This window comes from Leucopleurus acutus, assembly GCF_964270905.1.
Source record: "Leucopleurus acutus genome assembly, chromosome: 17".
Classification (NCBI taxonomy): domain Eukaryota; kingdom Metazoa; phylum Chordata; class Mammalia; order Artiodactyla; family Delphinidae; genus Leucopleurus; species Leucopleurus acutus.
This window is the reverse complement of record NC_139159.1, coordinates 84,101,961-84,123,028: the sequence shown is the minus strand read 5'-3', so window position 1 is coordinate 84,123,028 and position 21,068 is coordinate 84,101,961. Positions and strand designations below refer to the sequence as shown.

At 50.7% G+C, this 21,068-nt stretch overlaps 2 protein-coding genes across 6 annotated transcripts; both read right to left on the bottom strand.

Annotated features, from left to right (window-relative positions):
• Nucleotides 1–1,786: 1,786 nt before the first annotated feature.
• ZNF34 (zinc finger protein 34) lies at nt 1,787–14,273 on the bottom strand. 3 transcript variants are annotated; one of them, XM_082859120.1, is made up of 6 exons: nt 14,210–14,273; nt 6,741–7,063; nt 6,158–6,660; nt 5,748–5,874; nt 5,239–5,349; nt 1,787–3,195 (listed from the first exon to the last, which is right to left on the bottom strand). In XM_082859120.1, the coding sequence occupies exons 3-6, from the start codon at nt 6,188–6,190 to the stop codon at nt 1,832–1,834; spliced, it is 1,635 nt and encodes a 544-aa protein (XP_082715246.1). In that variant the 5' UTR covers nt 6,191–6,660; nt 6,741–7,063; nt 14,210–14,273; the 3' UTR covers nt 1,787–1,831. The 3 variants fall into 3 exon arrangements, with proteins under 3 accessions (XP_082715246.1, XP_082715244.1, XP_082715245.1); XM_082859118.1 differs by having other exon boundaries at nt 6,158–7,063; XM_082859119.1 differs by lacking the exon at nt 14,210–14,273 and having other exon boundaries at nt 6,158–7,859.
• Nucleotides 14,274–15,852: 1,579 nt separating this feature from the next.
• RPL8 (ribosomal protein L8) lies at nt 15,853–18,313 on the bottom strand. 3 transcript variants are annotated; one of them, XM_082858427.1, is made up of 6 exons: nt 18,260–18,313; nt 17,887–18,033; nt 17,665–17,806; nt 17,198–17,416; nt 16,279–16,394; nt 15,853–16,050 (listed from the first exon to the last, which is right to left on the bottom strand). In XM_082858427.1, exons 2-6 carry the CDS (start codon nt 18,022–18,024, stop codon nt 15,892–15,894), a joined length of 774 nt encoding a protein of 257 aa, XP_082714553.1. In that variant the 5' UTR covers nt 18,025–18,033; nt 18,260–18,313; the 3' UTR covers nt 15,853–15,891. The 3 variants fall into 3 exon arrangements, with proteins under 3 accessions (XP_082714553.1, XP_082714554.1, XP_082714552.1); XM_082858428.1 differs by lacking the exon at nt 18,260–18,313 and adding an exon at nt 18,157–18,177; XM_082858426.1 differs by lacking the exon at nt 18,260–18,313 and having other exon boundaries at nt 17,887–18,077.
• Between the last annotated feature and the right edge of the window lie 2,755 nt (nt 18,314–21,068).

Genomic DNA, 21,068 nt, shown 5'->3' with positions numbered 1-21,068 from the left:
ACCCTGAGCACAGGCAACAAGAGAAAAAATAGATAAACTGAACATCATAAAAATTAAAACCTTCTCGCATCAAAGGACACTATCAAGAGAGTAGACAGACAACTCACTGAATGAGAAAATATTTGCAAGTAGTATATCTGATAAAGGATTACTATGCAAAATACATGAACTCCTACACCTCAACAACAAAAACAAACAGCCCAATTCAAAAATGGACAAGGGATTTGAATAGACATTTCTCCAAAGAAGGCACAGAAATAAATGGTCAAAAAGCAAATGAGGGCTTCCCTGGTGGCGCAGTGGTTGAGAGTCCACCTGCTGATGCAGGGGACATGGGTTCAAGCCCTGGTCTGGGAGGATCCCACATGCCGCGGAGCAACTGGGCCCGTGAGCCATGGCCGCTGAGCCTGCACGTCCGGAGCCTGTGCTCTGCAACAAGAGAGGCCACAGCAGTGAGAGGCCCACGCACCGCAATGAAGAGTGGCCCCTGCTTGCCGCAACTAGAGAAAGCCCTCGCACAGAAACGAAGACCCAGCACAGCCAAACATAAATAAATAAATTTAAAAAAAAAAGGTTGAAGCCAGATTGTAAAGCCATTTAAAAAAAAAAAAAAAGCACATGAAAAGATGCTCAATATCATTAGTCATCATGGAAATGCAAAACGAAACCACAGTGAGTTACCACTTCACACCCATTAGGATGACTATGAACAAAATAATGGAAAAATAACAAGTATTGACAAGGATGTAGAGAATCTGGAAACTTCGTGAATTGCTAGTGGGGATATAACATAGTACTGCCATTGTGGAAAAGTGTGGCCATTCTTCAGAAATTTAAACATAGAATTACCATATGATCCAGCAGTTTTACTCCTAGGATTATACCCCAAAGTACTGAAAGTAGGGAAAGTACAAGTACAGATCTGTATACCAATGTTCATAGCAGCATTATGCACAATAATCAACAGGCAGAAACACCCAAGTAATCTATCAACAAATGATGGGTAAACAAAACATGGTATCTACAAACAGTGCAGTTATTATTCAGCTGTAAAGAAAGAATGTTGTCCTGACACCTGCTACAACACGGATGAACCTTGAGGACATTATGCTAAGTGAAATAAGCCAGGACATAAAGGGCAAATGTTGTATGACCTCACTTATATGACGTACTTAGAATAGGCAAATTCTCTGAGACAGAAAAATGGAAAGGGGGAGAGTGAAGAGTTACTGTTTAATGGGTGCAGAGTTTCTGTTTCAGATAAACCAGTTTGGAAACAGATTTGCTGATAGCTATACAATATTGTGAATGTATCTAATGCCACTGAATTGTACAGTCAAAAATGGTTTAAATGGTACATGTAACATTGTATATTATTTTACCACAATAAAAAAGGCAATTATTAATTCTATTAAGTGATACAGAAAAGTATGAACTATATGCCAATTTTTTTAAATTTACAATGTGTAAAACAATGTAAACACATAGATCTCTCCAGTGTGAGTTTTCTAGGATTGAGGAAACGAGCTGCACAGAAAGCACCACAGTACTTCTCTAGAGGATGCTGTTTGGTGTGTCTGGACGAAACCTACACCGGGCGCAGTGGTGGTGAGTTCTCTTTGTCTAAGGGGAAGCTACAGGAGTTTCTCCTGTTTGCTTACGTTTCTCACTCGATTTCTCTAAAGTGACCATGCACTGCTTCTGTTTTAAGACTTTTTTTAATTAGACAGAAATGCTCTTTCACCTGTGACAACACCATGTGGACAGCAGGTAAAGGGCTGGGTGGGTCACATGCAGGAAGTGCACAGCAGACCTCAGGGGCCTCCCCTAGTCATGGGGAAAAGTCTTCCCGGAGGTGAATCCTCTGATGCTGGGACATGTTGGAGCTGTGCCGGAAGGCCTTGCCACACTCGCCGCACGTGTACGGCTTCTCCCCGGTGTGAATCCTCCGGTGCTGCAGGAGGTATGTGCCCTGGCTGAAGGCTTTCTTGCAATCAGTGCATTTGTACGGCTTCTCTCCGTGGTGTGACCTCTGATGGTGGATGAGTCTGGAACTGTTGTGGAAGGCCTTCCCACACTCACCACACTTGTAGGGTTTCTCTCCCGTGTGGATCCTCTGATGCTGGATGAGGTGGGTGCTCTGGCTGAAAACCTTGCCACAGTCATTACATTCATAGGGCTTTTCTCCGGTGTGGCTTCTCTGATGTTCAACAAGCTTGGTTTTTTGGATGAAGGCTTTCTCACATTCATTACATTTATAGGGTTTTTCTCCAGTGTGAATTCTTTGATGTTGAATAAGGTTAGAACTCTGGGTAAAGCCTTTGCCACATTCTTTGCACTCATATGGCTTCTCTCCAGTGTGAGTCCGACGATGTCGGATGAGGATTGAGCCATCACTGAAGGCCTTCCCACAGTCGTTGCACTTGTAGGGCTTCTCTCCAGTGTGGATCCTCTGGTGATAAATGAGGGACGAGTAGGCACTGAAGTGCTTCCCACACTCACTACACTTGTAGGGCTTCTCCCCAGTGTGGATCCTTTGATGCTTCATGAGATTTGGCCTCTGATTGAACGTCTTCCCGCACTCATCGCAGCGGTAGGGGATCTCCCCGGAGTGCATCCTGCGATGATTGATGAGTTCGCAGCTCTGGTGGAAGGCTTTCCCACACTCGTCGCACTTGTAGGGCTTCTCTTCGCTGTGCAGCCGCTGGTGCTTGGCAAGGTTAGCACTGTACCTGAAGGCTTTCCCACAGCAACCACAATAATGCAATTTTTTTCCAATAGGAATTTTGTGATCTTCTTTAACAACTAAATTTGCAGTGAAAACTTCCCCTAAATCACGCACCATATTTGTTTTTTTGGACCTGTGTACACGCTTATGGTTATTAAGATACGATCTCTGTTCAAAACTCTGCTCACATATATCGCATTTGTGAGGTCTCTGATCAGGGAGAGTGCTTGACCCCAACCTGAGGTTTCCCCCAGACTCCAGGCCACTCTCCTTGTTGGCCAGTGTGACTGGCCTGGGGCCTCTCTGCTCCACAGGCCCGTCCATGCTCCCCTCTGGCTCCCTGACATGCTCACAGGCTTCTCCTGGCTCAGGTCCCTGGAGAAAACTCCCCCTGAGTCGGTCCAGTTCTTCCCCATAGAGCATCTCGCTTGAAGTCAACTCCTGATTCTGAGTCCTGGTCCCATGAGCTGAAACAACAAATGGAACACCTCAGGGTCACCTGTTCTGACTCTGGAAGGAAGGTATAAAGATGCTGCTGACCACCTGTGAAGTACCATCTCCATCATCTCCAAAGTCACAAAAACACCATCTCCAAAGTCTTGCAGACATGAGAGCCTGGAGCCCAGAGGCTTAAAAGCCTCGCCCAGGGCTGCAATCTCGCGGCAGCACAAGCATCCGCCCAACTCTTAACACCCACACCATTCCTGCCTGCCTTCTGCCCACAGAGCATGCTTGGTTGGGACTGCAGGATACCTATCCTCATCACAAAAGGACAGAAGATGGAAGCTTCATAGCATCATGGAAACCAGAGCAAGGAGGGGTCCCAAAACTCATGAAGGATATCTGACAAAGAAATTAAAGCTGAGCGAGTGTAAGGCTGCCTAACAATAGCTAATCCACCCCAAAATCCATGGTGGGAAAACCAGCTGCCTCCCCAGAAGGGCAGAGAGCAGAGCTCATGCCAACTGAGGAAGAGAGGGTAGAGCACACAGAGGCTGGGTCCCTCAGCCCTCCCTAGCAGGCCACGCCCATTCCCAGGGCTCTTCCCAGGGGCCTGAGAGGCCGGGAGCCACCAGCACCTTAAACTCAAGATGTAACACGGGATGCCCTCAAGTCTGAGGCCCATGTCTCCACCCTTTCTTCCCTGACGAGGCACACAGTGACTCCACTTGCAGGACTACACTCACCAGAAATGCATTCTCTGTGAGCCAAGACATGCACACACACACAGCCCCAAAATGGGGACAACCAAATGCCCTGCAGAAGTACAATGGAAAATACTTGTGGTGTGTTCACGACAGAACAGCGAACAGACTGAACAAACTCCATACAACATGGCAGGCTCACCACATGCAGGTGCCTCATAGGAGTCAGACAGAAGGGCCGGTGGGGAGCAGTGAGAAATGACGGAGGAGGACCTGTGGGCTCCCAGGGAACTAGATATGTTCTCTATTTTGATCTGGATGATGGATTTTCGTAAAAATCGACTGAGCTGTAAATAGGGTCTGTCCCATTTCTGTAAGTATTTATATTTGAATAAATAAATTTACAAACGTGAAATTCAAGTTCTTTGAGCCAATAGTTCCTTCCTAGGACATCAGCAAGACACCTGCAAAAAGTCACTCATCAGCGTTCTCTGTGGCAATGAACCCAGAGGACACCATTCCCCACAGCACACCATTCCCCATAGCACTTCCACTGAGAGCAGTGACCGCAGCTCATGCGCACAGAAATAGAAATGCATTCAGTGAAAACTCCAGCGACCCTTCAATGCACACAGATCACTGCATTCCTAGCGATGTCTGTGTGCGGGTACAGACCAGACTTCATTGGAAAATGGACAGCACGTACACACCGGAACACATTTGTATTTGGGTGCTGAAATCTGGGGTGATGTGTACTCCCTCCGTTTCCTATAATGGCCTGTAATCATCTAGTAGGTTAACTTAGAAGAGAGCAAACGAAGCGATGTTCTCCATCGCTATGGCCCCGCCTGACGGTCTGACGCCCCTCGGAGGGCATGAGCCATGGACAGCAGGGCTCCATGGAGTCCTGGGGGCCTGGCCTTCCTTCACAGCACACCCGAGTGCCTTCCCCTCTTCTCCTCCACCAACAGTGCCCCCTCTTACCCTCCTAGAAGATTCAGCTCAAGAATCACCCTATAAATAAGCAACAAGGATATACTGTGCTGCACAGATAAACATAGCCATTACTTTGTAGCAACTTTAAATGAAATATAATCTGTAAAAATACTGAATCGCTACACTGAACACCTGAAACTAACAGAATATTGTAAATCAACTATACTTCAACTAAAAGAAAGAGTCACCCCACTGTGGCACCCAGGCTGGCAAAGGTGACCTGGGTTTCAGCAGAGGCCACTCCCAGGACTACTGCACTGGCCATAATGCATCCTCCTCCAAATTCATGAGTCGGCTGACACTACATATCGTGGACCCCCACACATGCTTGTTCAGCAAGTGAGTCAGGGAGTCAGCCCCCCTACGCACCTGAGCCATCGATGGTCGGTCGCTCTCTCCTCTGCACGTCCGGGACCCACGGCTCATCCCCTCGCTCCAACTGTGTAATCACCTCTGGCTTGGGGCCTGCAGGTCCAGCTCCTGGGAAGGAGACGGGGCCTGGGATTGATGCCAAGGACACAGTGTGGGCTCACCCTGGGGCTGGCGGGGGAGAGGACACACAGGTACAGGGGGTGATGGGAAGTCTGGAAACTCCCTGGAGAGGTGGATGTGGTCATGAAGATGAGGATCTGAGCACAGAGGACTCTCTCCACCAGGAGATGCACCTACATTGGGCCTGGGGCAGGGAGGCAGTCTTATCTGGTGCTGGCGAACCCAGCCCCACCCAGGGCCCTCCTCTGTGCAGACCAGGCCTGCCTGGGACGAGGGTCAGTGACACCCATCTCTGGGCCCAGGGGATGAGGCCCCCAGCCCAGCCCCTGCTGAGCCCTGAGCCTCCAGGACTATTCCCTGAGTTGCATCCCAGGAAGGGGCCTCACCCAGCGAGACCAGGTTCCTGTAGGTTTCCAGCATCACATCCCTGTAGAGGCCCTTCTGAACAGGGCCCAAACGGCCCCACTCCTCCCTGGAGAGGAGCACGGCCACGTCCTCGAAGGTCACTTCAGCCTGGAACAACAAGAGCTGCTGCAGGCCCAAGCGTGGCTCAGGCTGGGCCCGGGCTAGAGAAGCAGCACAGGGGTGATCACGCTGATCCCTCAGCGTGGCCCTAGGGGGTGACCTGACCCCTTGGCTGCTGAGCCAGCTCACTCAGGGAGATTGGGGGATTCCCAGGGTCACCCTTCTTCTCAGCGCCCCACAGCAGAGACGCCTGACAGTGTTTGTTGAGGCCAAGCAGACAGGGAAGCCCTGGGAGAAGACCTCACGCCTTCTGGGGAAAACAGATGCTCACCTGGGGCAGGGCAGACAGATGCAAAGCTGCCATCGCCTAGTACCCTGGGCTTCCCGGGGATTGAGGCAGGAGCCAGTCACTCAGGTGCTGAGGGAAGAGAGAGGCACATGTGGAGGTCCAGCCGGGCCCCTCCTGCAGCCGCAGCCTCAGGGCTCGGCCTTCCGGGCAGACTCTGCTCCCTGCAGACACGTACAACATTTCAGGTCATCTGCCCCCACCTCCTCCCGGGCACCAAGCAGTCTCATTCAAGAGGAGGATGGAGACAGTCATTCACTTTACATGAAAGAATAAAGATAACACATTAACGGCTGAGGAAAAAAAAAGGAGTTAAACGAAAAAAAAATCAATAGAAGGCATAAAGCAAAGTCAAAGATGAGGCAAAAAATACAAAACTAGTAAAAACAAGACCAATGGATGTGTAACAGTTAGAAGTAAAAGGATTAAGCTCACCTACTGGAAGCACAAGACTCTCCAATTAGATACACAAAATGCACGTATATAACCTAAAATAACACAGAAAAGCTAAATATAAGACAGACCAAAGAAACACTAATTAAAATAAAGCTATAATAGCTATATTTACCTTTTCTGTATTTTTAAAGCTCTTTATTGGAGTATGACGTTTATACAGCAGAGTTGACAACCCGAACACACAGCTCGAGGGGCCCGGCCCACAGAACCAGGCCCTGGCAGCCCTGCCGCCGCTGCAGGCTCTGCCTACTTGCCGGCCTCCCAGGAGAGCCTCTGCCGGGCTCCTGGCAGCACAGATCAGCGCCCTGCAGACTCTGTCAGAGGGGCTATGCCTTCTGCACTCCGTGCTGGCTTCTTCTCCTTAGCACGGTGTTTGCGAGCTGAACATGCTTTGCTGCATGTGCCTTAGCGATGTTTATACCAATCAAAACAAGACTGAAAGCAAAAATCATTATTAGGAACAAAAGCAGACACCGGGTATTAATAAAACGAAAAATCCACCAAAAGCTGTAATTACAAACATGTGTATCTACAAACAAATCCTTGAAGCGTAGAAAGCCAAAGCTAAGTGCAGTGCCAAAGAGAAGCGTGCAAACCCTCCCCTGGAATGAGAGATTTTAACACACTTCCTTCAGAAATGAGTGGATCAAATAGAGGATACTTACTTAAAGCACAGAGAATACACTTTTTCAAAATGTACACTGAAATTGTAAGAAACAACACACACCAGGCAAAAAAGAAAGTTTCAAAATATTCCAGGGACTTCCCTGGTGGGCCAGTGGTAGAGAATCTGCCTTCCAATGCAGGGGATGTGGGTTTGATCACTGCTCGGAGAACTAAGATCCCACATGCCACGGGGCAATTAAGCCCGCGTGCCACAACTTCTTAGTCCACACGCCCTGGAGCCTGCGCGCCACAACTAGAAGACAAAACCCACACACCACAACTAGAGAGAAGCTCACACGCTGCAACAAAGAGCCCGCACACTGCAACAAAAGATCCCGCGTGCCACAACTAAGACCAAACGCACCCAAAAATAAATAAAATAAATAATAAAAAATATGGGCTTCCCTGGTGGCGCAGTGGTTGAGAGTCCGCCTGCCGATGCAGGGGACACGGGTTCTTGCCCCGGTCCGGGAAGATCCCACATGCCGCGGAGCAGCTGGGCCCGTGAGCCACGGCCGCTGAGCCTGCACATCCGAAGCCTGTGCTCCACAACGTGGGAGGCCACGGCAGTAAGAGGCCCGCATACCACAAAAAAATAATAATAATAATAATAAACAAATCTTTAAAAATGTGTGTATATATATATATACATATGTATATGTGTGTATATATATATATGTGTGTGTGTATATATATATATATATATATATATATATATATATATATATAAAACACACAAAAAGTTCCGAAGGCTGATATGATTTGGCAAACTTTCATATTGTTGTTCCACTAGAAATATCTGATTTAAAAAAGAACCCCCCCCTTCAAGAAAAACATAGAAATGGAAATTAAGGTGGAAATGAAAACAGAGACTACCTAAGGGAAACCTTAATGCACTTATTTTAACAAAGAGATTGAAATAATAATCTAAGCGTTCAACAAGAAACCAGGCACAGAATAAGAAAGCAATTCAAGGAAAGAAGATGAAAAAAAATAAACACAGTTTAAAGAAACAGAAAATAATCTCAAACTTGGTTCTTTGAAAATGCTAATAAAATACACAAATGTCTGGCAAGTCCAATGTGGGGAAGGGGAAAAGGTGGGAAAGGAAATACTATTAAGAACAAAAAAGGGAACACAACTCTACATACCACACATTAAGAGTGGTGGTTCTCAGAGTGCAGGCCAAGACCCTGGCACTCCTAGCACTCAAGTCTGTTTCATAACAACGCTAAGGGAACACAACAGAAGCATTAGCATTAGTCAGCGACAAGAGGCAGATGCTTGCTCCCTCACCCAGCTGCTATGTAACAGTGTACCAAAGACCCTAGCCAATGCATTAAGTCACAGAAAAAGAAATAGAAGCTACAGTTCCGTGGTTAGGACTCCGTGCTCCCACTGCAAGGGACACGGGTTTGATCCCAGGTTGGGGAACTAAGATTGCACATGCCACCATGCAACCAAAATAAAAAAGAAGAAGAAAAAAGACAACCTACATAGAAAATCCGAGAGTATCAACCTAGTGTTGAGATGATAAAAGTTCAACAGGATTGCCATATACAAGGTCAATAGACTAATTAATATTACTCCCATATACTAACAATCAGCAACCAAAAAAACAGCATTCCTAACAGCTACAAAAACTATACAGCACCTACGAAATCTAACAAAACAAATGTAACTTTATGGACAAGATGATAAAACTTCATTGAAGGACACACACATAAAAAAACAAAACCTATGGAGAAAAAGACAACGTTCATAAACAGGAGGGCTCAATATCACAAAAATGTCAGTTCTCCCCAAATGAATCTATTAATTCTGTACAAGCAAAACTGCAACGGGACATATCATATCTGACTAAAATGACTCTAAATATCACAAGAGTAATGATCTAAGATTAACCAAGGCAATGCCAAAGAAGAACTAAGGCAGAGCCATGCCCTACCAAATATCAAGTCTTATTATAAGGCTGTGGTAATAAAAGTGAGATACAGCTGTCCCTAGGTGTCCATGCAGAATTGATTCCAGGACCCCAATAGGATACCAAAATCTAAAAATACTCAACTCCCTTATATAAAATGGCATAGTATTTGCATATAACCCACACACATACACATCCCCCGTATACTTTAAATCATCTCTAGATTACTTACAATACTTAACACAATGTAGATGCTATGTAAATAGTTGTAGATACAATGGAAATACTATGTAAAGACTTGCCAGGTGGGTCTTCCCTGGTGGCGCAGTGGTTAGGAATCCACCTGCTGATGTAGGGGACATGGATTCGAGCCCTGGTCAGCGAAGATCCCACATGCCACGGAGCAACTAAGCCTATGTGCCACAACTACTGAGCCTGCGCTCTAAAGCCCGCGTGCCACAACTACTGAAGCTCGCATGCCTAGAGCCTGTGCTCCGCAACACAGAGAAGCCACCGCAACGAGAAGCCTGCGCACCACAATGAAGAGTAGCTCCCACTCACCGCAACTAGAGAAGGCCCGCGCGCAACAACGAAAACCCAACGCAGCCATAAATAAACAAATAAACAAATAAATAAATAAAAATTTATACAAAGTTGCTAGGTGTAGCAAATCCAAGTTTTACTTTTTGGAACTTTCTGCAATTTTTTTTCCTCCAACACTTTCAATCCTCAGTTGGTTGAATCCACAGATGCAGAACCCACAGATACAGAGAGCTGATTGTAAGAGCACAGGAAAGAGGATAATGGAACAGATCCACGCATATATTAATGACACACTTGCAATGTTAAGAGCAATGCACCATTCAATAAATGAAGCTGGCACAACTGAATTTCCACAGGGAAGTAAAATTAGATCCTGCCTTCCATGGCACACAAAAATATATTTCAGACAGGCTGAAGGCCTAAATGTTTCTTTAAAATGTTTACAGCTATTATAAGGAAATAATACAGAAAACAGACCACCCATAAAGGAAAAGTTGCTTAATTTTACTCCATCAAAAAAACCTTCTGTACAAGACACCACAAAATTAGAAGCAAACTGGGACTTCCCTGGTGGTCCAGTGGCTGAGACTCCACGCTCCCAGTGCAGGGGGTCTGGGTTCAATCCCTGGTCAGGGAACTAGATCCCACATGCCACAACTAACAGTTCGAATGCCGCAACTAAAGATCCCGCAGGTGGCAACGAAGATCCCGAGTGCCACAACTAAGACCTGGCGCCGCCAAATAAATAAAGAAGTATTTTTAAAAACTTAAAAGCAAACTGCAAGGTGAAAAAAAATATTTTCAAACATATGTAATAAAAGATATACAGCATATATTTAAATATACAAAACAAAAAGAAACAAACCATCAAAAATTTAAAAGGGAATTCCCTGGTGGTCCGCTGAAAACATGAGAAACATGGACTCTCAGAGTCCCGTAGGTAGTCTGGTAGTCACTCTGGAAATCGATCAGGCACCACCTGGTAGAGCTGAAACTCTGCAAACCCCTGGGTCAGGAAACCTAATTCTAGGTACGCGCCCTATAAAAACTCTTGCCAATGCACAAAAGACACACAAGGATGTTCCTGCATGTCTGTGTACAAGCAAAAAAGGGAACAACTTCAATACTCATCATCAGGGAACAGGCAAGGTCACAATGGTTGAAAGGAATGAACACATCATTGTCACAGAGGAGACAGAACACAAGTTATAAGACTGAGTAAAACTGGTAAGTGTAGAATATCAACAGTATGATACGTAAGTAGATTTTAAAATACAGAAACACTATTAAGTGTGTAGAGGTATAAGAAAACATGCAGACAGCAAAATAACAATCAACAGAGTTATTTTTCTGGCATCTAAGAGATGGGAGAAAATACATGCAAACAACATATCTGATAGGGGTTAAGATCCAAAATATATATGGAACTCACACAACTCAATAGCAAAAAAACCATATAACCCAACTTAAAAGTGGGCAAAGCACCTGAATAGACATTTCTCCAAAAAAGACATACAAATGACCAACAGCTACATGCTCAGGTGCTCAACATCACTCATCATCAGGGAACTGCAAATCAAAACCACAAGGAGAGGGCTTCCCTGGTGGCACAGTGGTTAAGAATCCGCCGGTCAATGCAGGGGACACAGGTTCGAGCCCTGGTCCAGGAAGATCCCACATGCCATGGAGCAACTAAGCCCGTGCGCCACAACTACTGAGCCTGTGCTCTAGAGCCGGCATGCCACAACTACTGAAGCCCGCATGCCTAGAGCCCGTGCTCTGCAACAAGAGAAGCCACCACAATGAGAAGCATGCGCACCGCAACAAAGAGTAGCCCCCACTCTCAGCAACTAGAGAAAATCCATGTGCAAGCGAAGACCCAATGCAGCCAAAAATTAAATAAATGAATAAATTAATTAATTTTAAAAAAACCCACAAGGAGGGGCTTCCCTGGTGGCGCAGTGGTTAAGAATACGCCTGCCAAAGCAGGGGACACGGGTTCGAGCCCTGGTCCGGAAAGATCCCACATGCCATGGAGCAACTAAGCCCATGCGCCACAACTACTGAGCCTGTGCTCTAGAGCCTGCAAGCCACAACTACTGAAGCCCACGTGCCTAGAGCCTGTGCTCTGCATGCAACAAGAGAAGCCACTGCAATGAGAAGCCTGCACACCGCAACAAAGACCCAATGCAGCCAAAAATAAATAAAATTAATTAATTAAAAAAAAAAACACAAGGAGATACCACTTCACACTTGTTAGAATGGCTACTCTCAAAAAGCAAAAGAGCGGGCTTCCCTGGTGGCGCAGTGGTTGAGAGTCTGCCTGCCGATGCAGGGGACATGGGTTCGTGCCCCGGTTCGGGAAGATCCCACATGCCGCGGAGCAGCTAGGCCCGTGAGCCATGGCCGCTGAGCCTGAGTGTCCGGAGCCTGTGCTCCGCAACGGGAGAGGCCACAACAGTGAGAGGCCCGCGAACCGCAAAAAAAAAAAAAAAAAAAAGCAAAAGAGGAACTTTCCTGGTGGCACAGTGGTTAAGAATCCACCTGCCAATGCAAGGGACATGGGTTCGATCCCTGGTCTGAGAAGATCCCACATGCCACGGAGGAACTAAGCCCATGCGCCACAACTACTGAGCCCGTGAACCACAACTACTGAGCCCGAGTGCCACACTACCGAAGCCCGCGCGCCTATAGAGCCCGTGTTCCACAACAAGAGAAGCCACCGCTTGCCGCAACTAGAGAAAGCCCGTGTGCGGCAATGAAGACCCAATGCAGCCAAAAATAAATTAATTTTTTAAAAAAGAACATCCTTTACCTTTTAAAAGAAAAAAGCAAAAGATAAGCATTGGTGAGGATTTGGAGAAAAGGGAACCCTTACACACTGTTGGTGGAAATGTAAATTGGTGCATCAACTATGAAAAACAGTATGAAGGTTTCTCAAAAAATTGTAAGTAGAACCACCATATGATCCAACAATCCTACTTCTCAGTATATATCCAAAGGAAATGAAATCTGGAGCTCAAAGTGAGATCTGCACTCCCGTGTTCACTGCAGCATTATTCACAATAGCTAAGGCATGGAAACAACCTAAATGTCTGTCCATGGATGAAAGGATAAAGTAAATGTGGCCAAAAATAAATAAATAAAAAACAAGGAAAAAAATGTGGCATATATATACAATGGAATATTATTCAGTCATAAAAAAGGAATTCCTGCCATTGGCAACAACATGGATGAATCTGGAGAGCATTATACTAGGTGAAATAAGCCAGACACAGAAAGACAAACGCTGCATGATCTCACTTATACGTGGTATCTAAAACAGTCCAAATCATAGACTCAAGGAGTAGAATGGTGGTCGCCAGCGTTTGGGGATTAATGAAAATGGACATGTTGGTCAGAGTACAAACATTCAGTTATGCAAGATGAATAAGTTCTGGAGAGTTAATTAACAGCCAGGTAACTATAATCAACAATACTGTATTATATACTTTGAAATTTGCTAAGTAGATTTTTTTTTTTAATTTAAACTGCTACGGGTCTTAGTTGCGGCATGCGAACTCTTAGTTGCGGCATGTGGGATCTGGTTCCCCGACCAGGGGTCAAACCCAGGCCCCCTGCATTGGAAGCGCAGAGTCTTAGCCACTGGACCGCCAGGGTTTTTAACAGTTTTCTTAAATTACAAAAAAAAAGGGCGGGGGAGTGGGTGGGTTTGAAAAAACTAGCAAAAAGAGAACTGGCAATCCCAGTCCCTGACGTTTGCTAATCCATTCTCTGTACTTAAGTTTTAACGAAAAGGATTTTTTAATGCTACATTTTAAAAGCACAAAACAATGGGGCAAATAAAAAGGTTTCAGACCTTGAATAAAAGCCTCTAGAAAGAGAAACAAAAATTCGGCTGCTGGGAGAAAGGCTTCCGTGGGCCAGAAGCAGAAGGGTGGGAAGGAAGGGAGATACGTCCGGTGGGGCGGGGGGCGGGACCCGCAGGGCCGCGGGGGAAATGCGGAGGCGGGCTGACGCTGGAGGTGACGGGAGTGTGCACGGGCATGAACCCCCCGAGCTGGAGACCCGCGAGGAAGGTACCGGGGGCGGAACGAGTTGGGGTCGGAGGGGGAGAGGGGAGCACAACAGTGCGAGGCCGGTGCGCGCGGCGCCTGGTTACCGGCGGCATCTCGCGCCGCGGAAGCAGCCCCTTGGGGCGACCCGGGAGAGGAGTCCGGTGGAGAGACCCCAGGGCGGGCTTGGGACCGGTGACGGAGATTCCGCGGCGGGAGAGGGGCCTGGCAAGGAACGATCCCGACCGGGGGAGAACAGTAGGGTTCGGGGTCTTGCAGTGGGACCCGGGGCGGGAGCTCTCGGTGTCGAAGGGAGGGTCTGCGCTCCGCTCCCGGGAGGCCCAGCCGCCGCCGCCCCCGCCCCCGCCCCCGCCCCCACCGACCCACACTCACCTCAGCGCCGCCCAACAGCAGCCTGCACGACCAGGCCCCGCCTGCTGCTCCTGCCCAGCCGACCGAAACCCGACCGGAAGTGACGTGTCCTCCTCCCGGATCCCGGCGGAAGACGCCTTAGGGTCGCTCTGGGAAACGGACGCCGCGTCTCGGTGGTCGGCCGCCTCGAGGAAAGTAGAAGCTGCATCGTAGATCGGGAACGCTGCCACCAGGTGGCAGTCTGGAACCACGACCCCCAGGCTTCGCAGCGAAGGCGAGGCGGAGGCTTTGGTGACCAGCAGATTTCCAGTAATTCTCCTTTTCAGTGAAACTCAAGGCACTGCAACCAACAAAAGTTCAGGCAGGCCCTTTCCTTTGCAGCTAAAGGCAGAAAGCCACGCCTTTTCTCAGGGCCATGTGAAGAGGATACTTACTGGTCAAAGCAGCCCGTTTTAGTTTAACCCACTGCCCCCAGCCCCAACTCCTGAACCCCGCATGCCTAGAGCCCGTGCTCTAGGGTATAAATGGGGTCCAGTGTCCACTCAGGGTCTGAGTGCCCGAATGCTCCTGGAGCAAACTCTCCCTGTTGGCCAGTCCCCTGGACAAAGCCCCAGGCCACTTTACCCAGAAGGGAGCAATACTGCAAGCAGGTTATGGTTCAGGCAAACATGTCCAGTACCCTTTCCTTCAGAAGGAACCATTGCCCTCCTCTCATGACCGAGGTCCTAGCCCTACTGGGTCACTGTCTAGGCGTGGGTGGCATAGGACACGTGGGGCCCCAGGAAGGCAAGACTAGAACTGAGGTTCACACTAGAGACAGGTATGAACCATGAAAACAAGTAGCCACCTGGCAACCAGTGAGGCCCTACCACCCAGGAGGAACCCTGCCAGTCTCCCGGAACAGCCAAGGGGACCAGTTCTCATGCGTGAGACTCAGGAAGGTGGCTGCCAGAGACTCCAGCCAGTGCCCTTGCGCCCACTCTGTAAAGGTGCATCCCACCTCAGCCTGCCATCCACCCTTGCTGTCCCAATCGGCCTACCATTCACTCCAGTGGTCAGTTAGGCACACTGGCTTGCAGCTCCTGCTTTCACATCAGCTCACAAGGGGTACCACTAGGGGCAGGAGGCTCTGGCTGGCCTCTGGGAAGCAAGTGTCCTGGTCCTGAGGCACTGATGGGCCTCCACTCCCATTCTGGTGCCCAGTCTGCCCTGGCTCTATCAGCTTTGACCAGTCTATCATTTAGTCTGGGACAAGGTGCTAGTGGGCTATTGCCAAAAAGGAAGCCCATCTGTTGAGAAACTAGTCTGGTCCTTCCATTGCAAGGCAGCACCCCTTCTCTCCAGCCTGTGGCTCCAGGGACACCACTCTCTCACCCAACAGCACCCAAACCCTCATCCAGATTCTCCAAGTGCTCAAGACAAGTTAGTGAACAGAGGTCTGGGGGCTACACTCCTTGTGAGTGGGCTTCTCTGCTCCACGTGCAGGTGGTGGGGGATTCCAGGAGTCAAGATGTGAAGCAACCCAGCAGCCCCACCTTCTCTGTCCAAAGCTTCCACTGTTCACTAGTGCAACTACTTCATCTTCCTCCTTCCTCCCTATGTGGAACACCAGGGCACTCCTCCCAGCAGGGACCCTTCCCTCTGAAACCATGGAAAAGCGCAGCTCAGCTGTGAAAAAGACAAACTTTATTGAGCCCCCAGCCCTAATTCTCTTTCTCCTGCACAGTCTTGGTTCCCCGGAGACGCCCAGTCCGGCGGGCAGCAATGAGACCCACTTTCCGGCCAGCAGGGGCATCTCTGCGGATGGTAGAGGGTTTGCCGATGTGCTGGTGGTTGCCACCTCCGAAGGGATGCTCCACAGGCTGCGGGAAGAGGGAAGTGGTGTTGGGTGTGGCCCCGACCTGCCTTAGGAGCGCTTGGGGAAGGGTATAATCAACCAGCCTGTGCTTACAAACCATCACCGAGAGCCTCACAGTACAGATCCCCCACCACAGAGAAGAGGGAACACTACAGGAAGGAGCCTGTCCACCCCATCTCACAGCCCCAGTACACTGAATACCCCCACCACTGTCCATTTCTGGGCTACTTACATTCATGGCCACACCCCGCACGCGTGGCCAACAATTCCTCTTTGCCTTATACTTGTGGTAGGCACGGCCGGCCTTCAGAATGGGCTTGTCAATGCGGCCACCTCCAGCCACCACACCTGTTGGAGACCAGGGACCTCAGGGAGATGTATCACACCCTGCCCAGCACTGGGGGACCTTCCCATCAGGCAGAGCATCCCCTGCTCGGTCCGTGCCAGTGTCCCACCCCCGTGTGTCATACAGCATCACACGTTCCCAGGAACCTCAGAAATGCCTCGAAACCATGACCAAGCACCAAGTCCCCTTGCAGCCTATCAGCCGACAAGTTTCTTCAGGCGCTGCAGGGTCGTTAAGCCAGGGCTTTATTCACATCGTCTGCAATGCCTGCCTTGATCCACGGTTCTCCAGGAAGTCGTCCCCTTTGCAGGGTCTGACACTGCACTCCTGCAAGCACCTCCCCACCCCAAACAGGACAGCTGACCCAGCCTGCCACTTCTCTGCCATTGTTTTGTTTATCCTGTGAGCACATCCTCAAGAGCCTCCCCCATGCAAGACTGGCTTTGCCACATGGATTCAAAGATGTTGACAAAAACCAAAGTAAACAAACTTGGGTTCATGTGCTTTTTTCCTGGGTGCCTTTAAGGAAATCACACATATCTTGGTAGGATGTTAATGAGCAGGGATCACATAACTCCAGGTTATCCCCAAGCGCAGACAAGTCTGCCTTAAGAGTCTCAGCGGGTTCGGTCTCATTCAATACCCAACCAGCAGTTAAATAGGAACTGCTATGCCCGCTTTAGAGCTGTGCTCAAGCTTACACAGCCCACACTTCAGTGAAGCAGGCAGCGGGGTTCCAGGTCCCTATCTAGCTGCTGGCTGTCCACAGGAGACCCACAGCATTCAACTGTCACCTTCCACTCACCGACCACAGCCCTGTTGGCGGAAGAGATGACCTTCTTAGAGCCCGAGGGCAGCTTCACTCTGGTCTTCTTTGTCTCAGGGTTGTGGGAGATGACAGTCGCATAGTTCCCAGAGGCCCTAGCCAGCTTGCCCCGGTCACCAGGTTTCTCCTCCAGACAACACACGATGGTGCCCTCGGGCATGGTGCCCACCGGGAGCACATTGCCGATGTTGAGCTGGGCTGCGAGGGGAAGCAGCAGCAGCCGGCAGTCAACAGCGTAAGGTGGTGTCCTAACCACTGCTTGCCAAAAACAAAGCCAGCGCAGCACTCCACAGCCAGCCTCCTCCTACAGCTCTCCAGGCACCCACCGAGTATGCGTGGCCAAGCAGGTCTGCTGCCTCAGTGTTCCTCCCCCGACCCAAGGCGTAAACCTCAAGGAACCGCAGGTTCCTCCCCACCGCGACCTTCCATCTAGGCGCGACACTCACCCTTCTTGCCGCAGTACACGAACTGGCCAGTGTGGATGCCCTCGGCGGCGATGAACAACTCCGTCCGCTTCTTAAAACGGTACGGATCCCGGAAGACCACCTTGGCAAGGGGCGCGCCGCGGCCCGGGTCGTGGATGATGTCCTGCGGGCCGAGGCGGCTTGAGTGGCGTGGGTCCCGCCGGGCGCCCCACGCCCCCACCCGCCCCAGCCCGCGCCCCGAACCTTCACGATGCCCTTGATGTAGCCGTGTCGCTCGGCGAAGTCCACTGCGCGCAGACGCGCGGCGCCCTTTCGGTGCTTCACATGCGCGCGGAACACGGAGCCGGCGCCCTTCCTCTGCCCACGGATCACGCGACCCATCGCGGCGGTCTGGGGGCGGCTCATGGTCAGCGGCCATGGCACCCCCACCACCCCGACTTCAGGGCTCCCGCTCCCCCGGCTCCTCCCTCCAGGTCTCGGCACCCTTCGCGCCCCCCTCCCCAGCCGTGCGACCTGGCGCCTTCTGCAGAGCCGGCTGGGGTCCCTCACGGGCCCTAGGGCGCCGCATGGCGCCTGATGGCACCGGATGGCACCAGGCGGCACCAACACGTCCTACCTGCTGCCGGGCACTGCCGAAAGAGGAGACGCGGCCCTTGAGAGCCGCCTTATCTTCCGGGGCGGGGCCGAGAGCCCTTAACCTTCCGGCCAGGAGCGGCGGCCGCCACCGCAAGGCACGCCGGGACTTGTAGTCCTCTCGCGGGCGCCAGTGGCCCCTCCCTCGCGCCGGGGCCTCAGCGCAGGCGAACTGAGGTGGTTGGTCCCGCAGTGCACAGAGGCTCCGGTGGTCTGGCGGGGATGCTGCTCTCCCGCCGCGGGGCCGTCGAGTGGGCGGGCAAGCCTACCAGAAAGGGAGCCTCCAGTAGGGCACATCTTTCGGGCAGGGGGCTTCTGGAGAAGTGGGAGGGGTCCTTCCAGAGAGGATCCCTGGAATTAGCGGAAGAGGCGGTGGATCCCCTGAGTGAGACCTGTCAGTAGGCGCGGACAGGGAGAACTTAGTGACCAGGGCAGTGGGTGTGCAGGTGACGCCTGAGGAGGGAGAGCCAGCGAGGTAGGGAGAGAGTGAGAGCAGGGGTCTCAGGGAGCAGAGGGGCTTGCACTCAGGGCTCTGGGGTGGTGTGTTTGCACCAGTGCGGGCAGGTGGGTTTTGCAGGGGTGGAGGCCAGAGAGACATCAGGAGAAGGTGACAGGAGAGGGAAGGAAGGGTCCATGTGGCCACATGCTGAAGCCACAGGGGAGCACGAGGCGCCCGGAGAGACAGCCGACTCTTGGCAGAGATAGCTCATCCGGAGGCTGCACAGCGTACAGCAGGGCCAGGAGCTGAGGGGCACCGGGGCCGCCCTGGGGCAGGGTGACGGGCTCTGGGGTCAGCTCGGGATAGGCCTGGAAGACCAGAAGGGCAGAGGAAGAGTGGGATGGAGGTGGGGACAGTGCTTGGACTTGTGGGCTGTGGGGTCCCTAGGATGGAGTTTGGGGGGGGGCGGCCCTGAGAGAGGCAAGATGGAAACACCACAAACCCTGCCTTCAAGGGACTCCGGTCCAAGTGGGAAAAAAGTTGAGTACAGGGCAGGAGGCAGACAGGAGCAGGTGGTGCCAAGGCCTCTCTGTGCTGGGCACAGGCCTGTCACCTGCAGCCCCTGCTGCCCACCTCCTCAGGCCCCCTCCGGCACCTCGTTCATTTTGCTCTCAGGACCCCAAGCCCCTGACCTCCTCAGGTAACATTTCCCTGGGGGATTCAGGGAGCTTCTGCTTCTGTTCAGGGCTTGGGGTCTCCTGGTTCCTCCTGCCAGCTTTTGAGTCAAGCGAGGCTAAATCCAGAAGGCGATCCTGGAGGCAGCAAAGGAACCTTAGAGCGAGGCTTTGGTACAAACCAACCAATCCAGAGCCCACACTCCCAGCTGTCTCCTTCATGAGACTCACACCCCACACCAATGTTTCCCTGCCCTACATCACCCCAGCGCCAGGTATGGGACAACTAGAGACCAACCATAACCTGATAACCTGCAGCCTGCTGAAATTATTCAAACACGTGATTCTCAGCTTACTCAGCGTGCCTGCTCTGCCTTGCCCATTCTTTCCTGCGGAACCCCAGTGAAGGCTCTGGGCCACACCTTCCCTCCCCTCTTTTGCCTCCTCACCAACCTAGTGCTTCCCTGTGTGGCCCCATGTGGTGTGCCCTGCCTCCCATTCCAGAGACCCGTGAGTATAAATGTCTTCCTTCACTTCCGAGTCTGCATGTCTTACCATCCCCGATTAAAAGAAACCCGAGGTACATTTTAGCACACCATGAGGTTCCTGAGTGCTCAGGGATGGTGATGGCCTTCAGGGGCTCTGTCTGTTCCGGTTCATTGAAAGTGTTATTGCTCTGGGCCATCTACTAGACTACAGAAAATCTAGTAGATGGCCCAGACTGGCCTTGGAAACACAGCTCTTTGAAAATAATTTTTCTTTTGGCCGCACAGCTTGCGGGATCATAATTCCCTGACCAGGGATTGAGCCTGCACCCATGGCTGTGAAAACGTGGAATCCTAAGCACTGGACTGCCAGGGAATTCCCAAAAATAATTTTTAAACTGGGCTTTTCCCCTGGGAACACTTACAGCTTGGAATCCCAATCGCAGGCTGGAAATAGCTGGAAAGTAATCTGGGTTGGCCCAGAGAAAGGGCACTGTGACCATTTGGGGAACCATGCAGGCCCCTGACATTTTAAAAAAATATTTATTATTTTTTAAATAATCTTTTAAAATTTATTTATTGGCTGCATTGGGTCTTCGTTGCTGCGCACAGGCTTTCTCTAGTTGCGGCGAGTGGAGGCTACTCTTCGTTGCAGTGCGCGGGCTTCTCATTGCGGTGGCTTCTCTTGTTGCGGAGCACAGGCTTTAGACGTGCGGGCTTCAGCAGTTGTGGCACACCGGCTCAGTAGTTGTGGCTCGTGGTCTCTATAGAGCGCAGACTCAGCGGTTGTGGCGCACGGGCTTAGTTGCTCCGCGGCATGTGGGATCTTCCCGGACCAGGGCTCGAACCCGTGTCCCCTGCATTGGCAGGCGGAGTTTTAACCACTGCGCCACCAGGGAAGTCCCTAAATATTTATTATTTATTTATTTAGGCTGCTCCGGGTCTTAGCTGCTCGTGAACTCTTTTTTTAGTTGCGGCATGCGGGATCTAGTTCCCTGACCAGGGATCGAACCCCGGCCCCCTGCATCGGGAGCACGGAGTCTTAGCCACTGGACAACCAGGGAAGTTCCCCATGCCCCTTACTGTTAATAGTCTGTTTGCTCAGGATGATGGGACTCAGCCACGGAGGCCCTGGAATGGCCTGCAGTGGATAGAAGCAGTCTCCTTCACCCCACTCCCAGGCAGCACCCTCAG

Coding starts and splice junctions, on each gene's coding strand:
- ZNF34 (XM_082859118.1), bottom strand. CDS start 6,190: ATGGCAGCTTTGCATCTGTCTGCCCTGCCCCAG. Junction 5,875..6,157: donor ATCTGTCTGCCCTGCCCCAG/GTGAGCATCTGT, acceptor TTGTTGTTCCAG/GCTGAAGTGACCTTCGAGGA. Junction 5,350..5,747: donor CAGGAACCTGGTCTCGCTGG/GTGAGGCCCCTT, acceptor TCTCCTTCCCAG/GAGCTGGACCTGCAGGCCCC.
- RPL8 (XM_082858426.1), bottom strand. CDS start 18,048: ATGAGCCGCCCCCAGACCGCCGCGATGGGTCGCGTGATCCGTGGGCAG. Junction 16,395..17,197: donor CGCCAACAGGGCTGTGGTCG/GTGAGTGGAAGG, acceptor GGTCTCCAACAG/GTGTGGTGGCTGGAGGTGGC. Junction 16,051..16,278: donor TGCGGGGTGTGGCCATGAAT/GTAAGTAGCCCA, acceptor CTCTTCCCGCAG/CCTGTGGAGCATCCCTTCGG.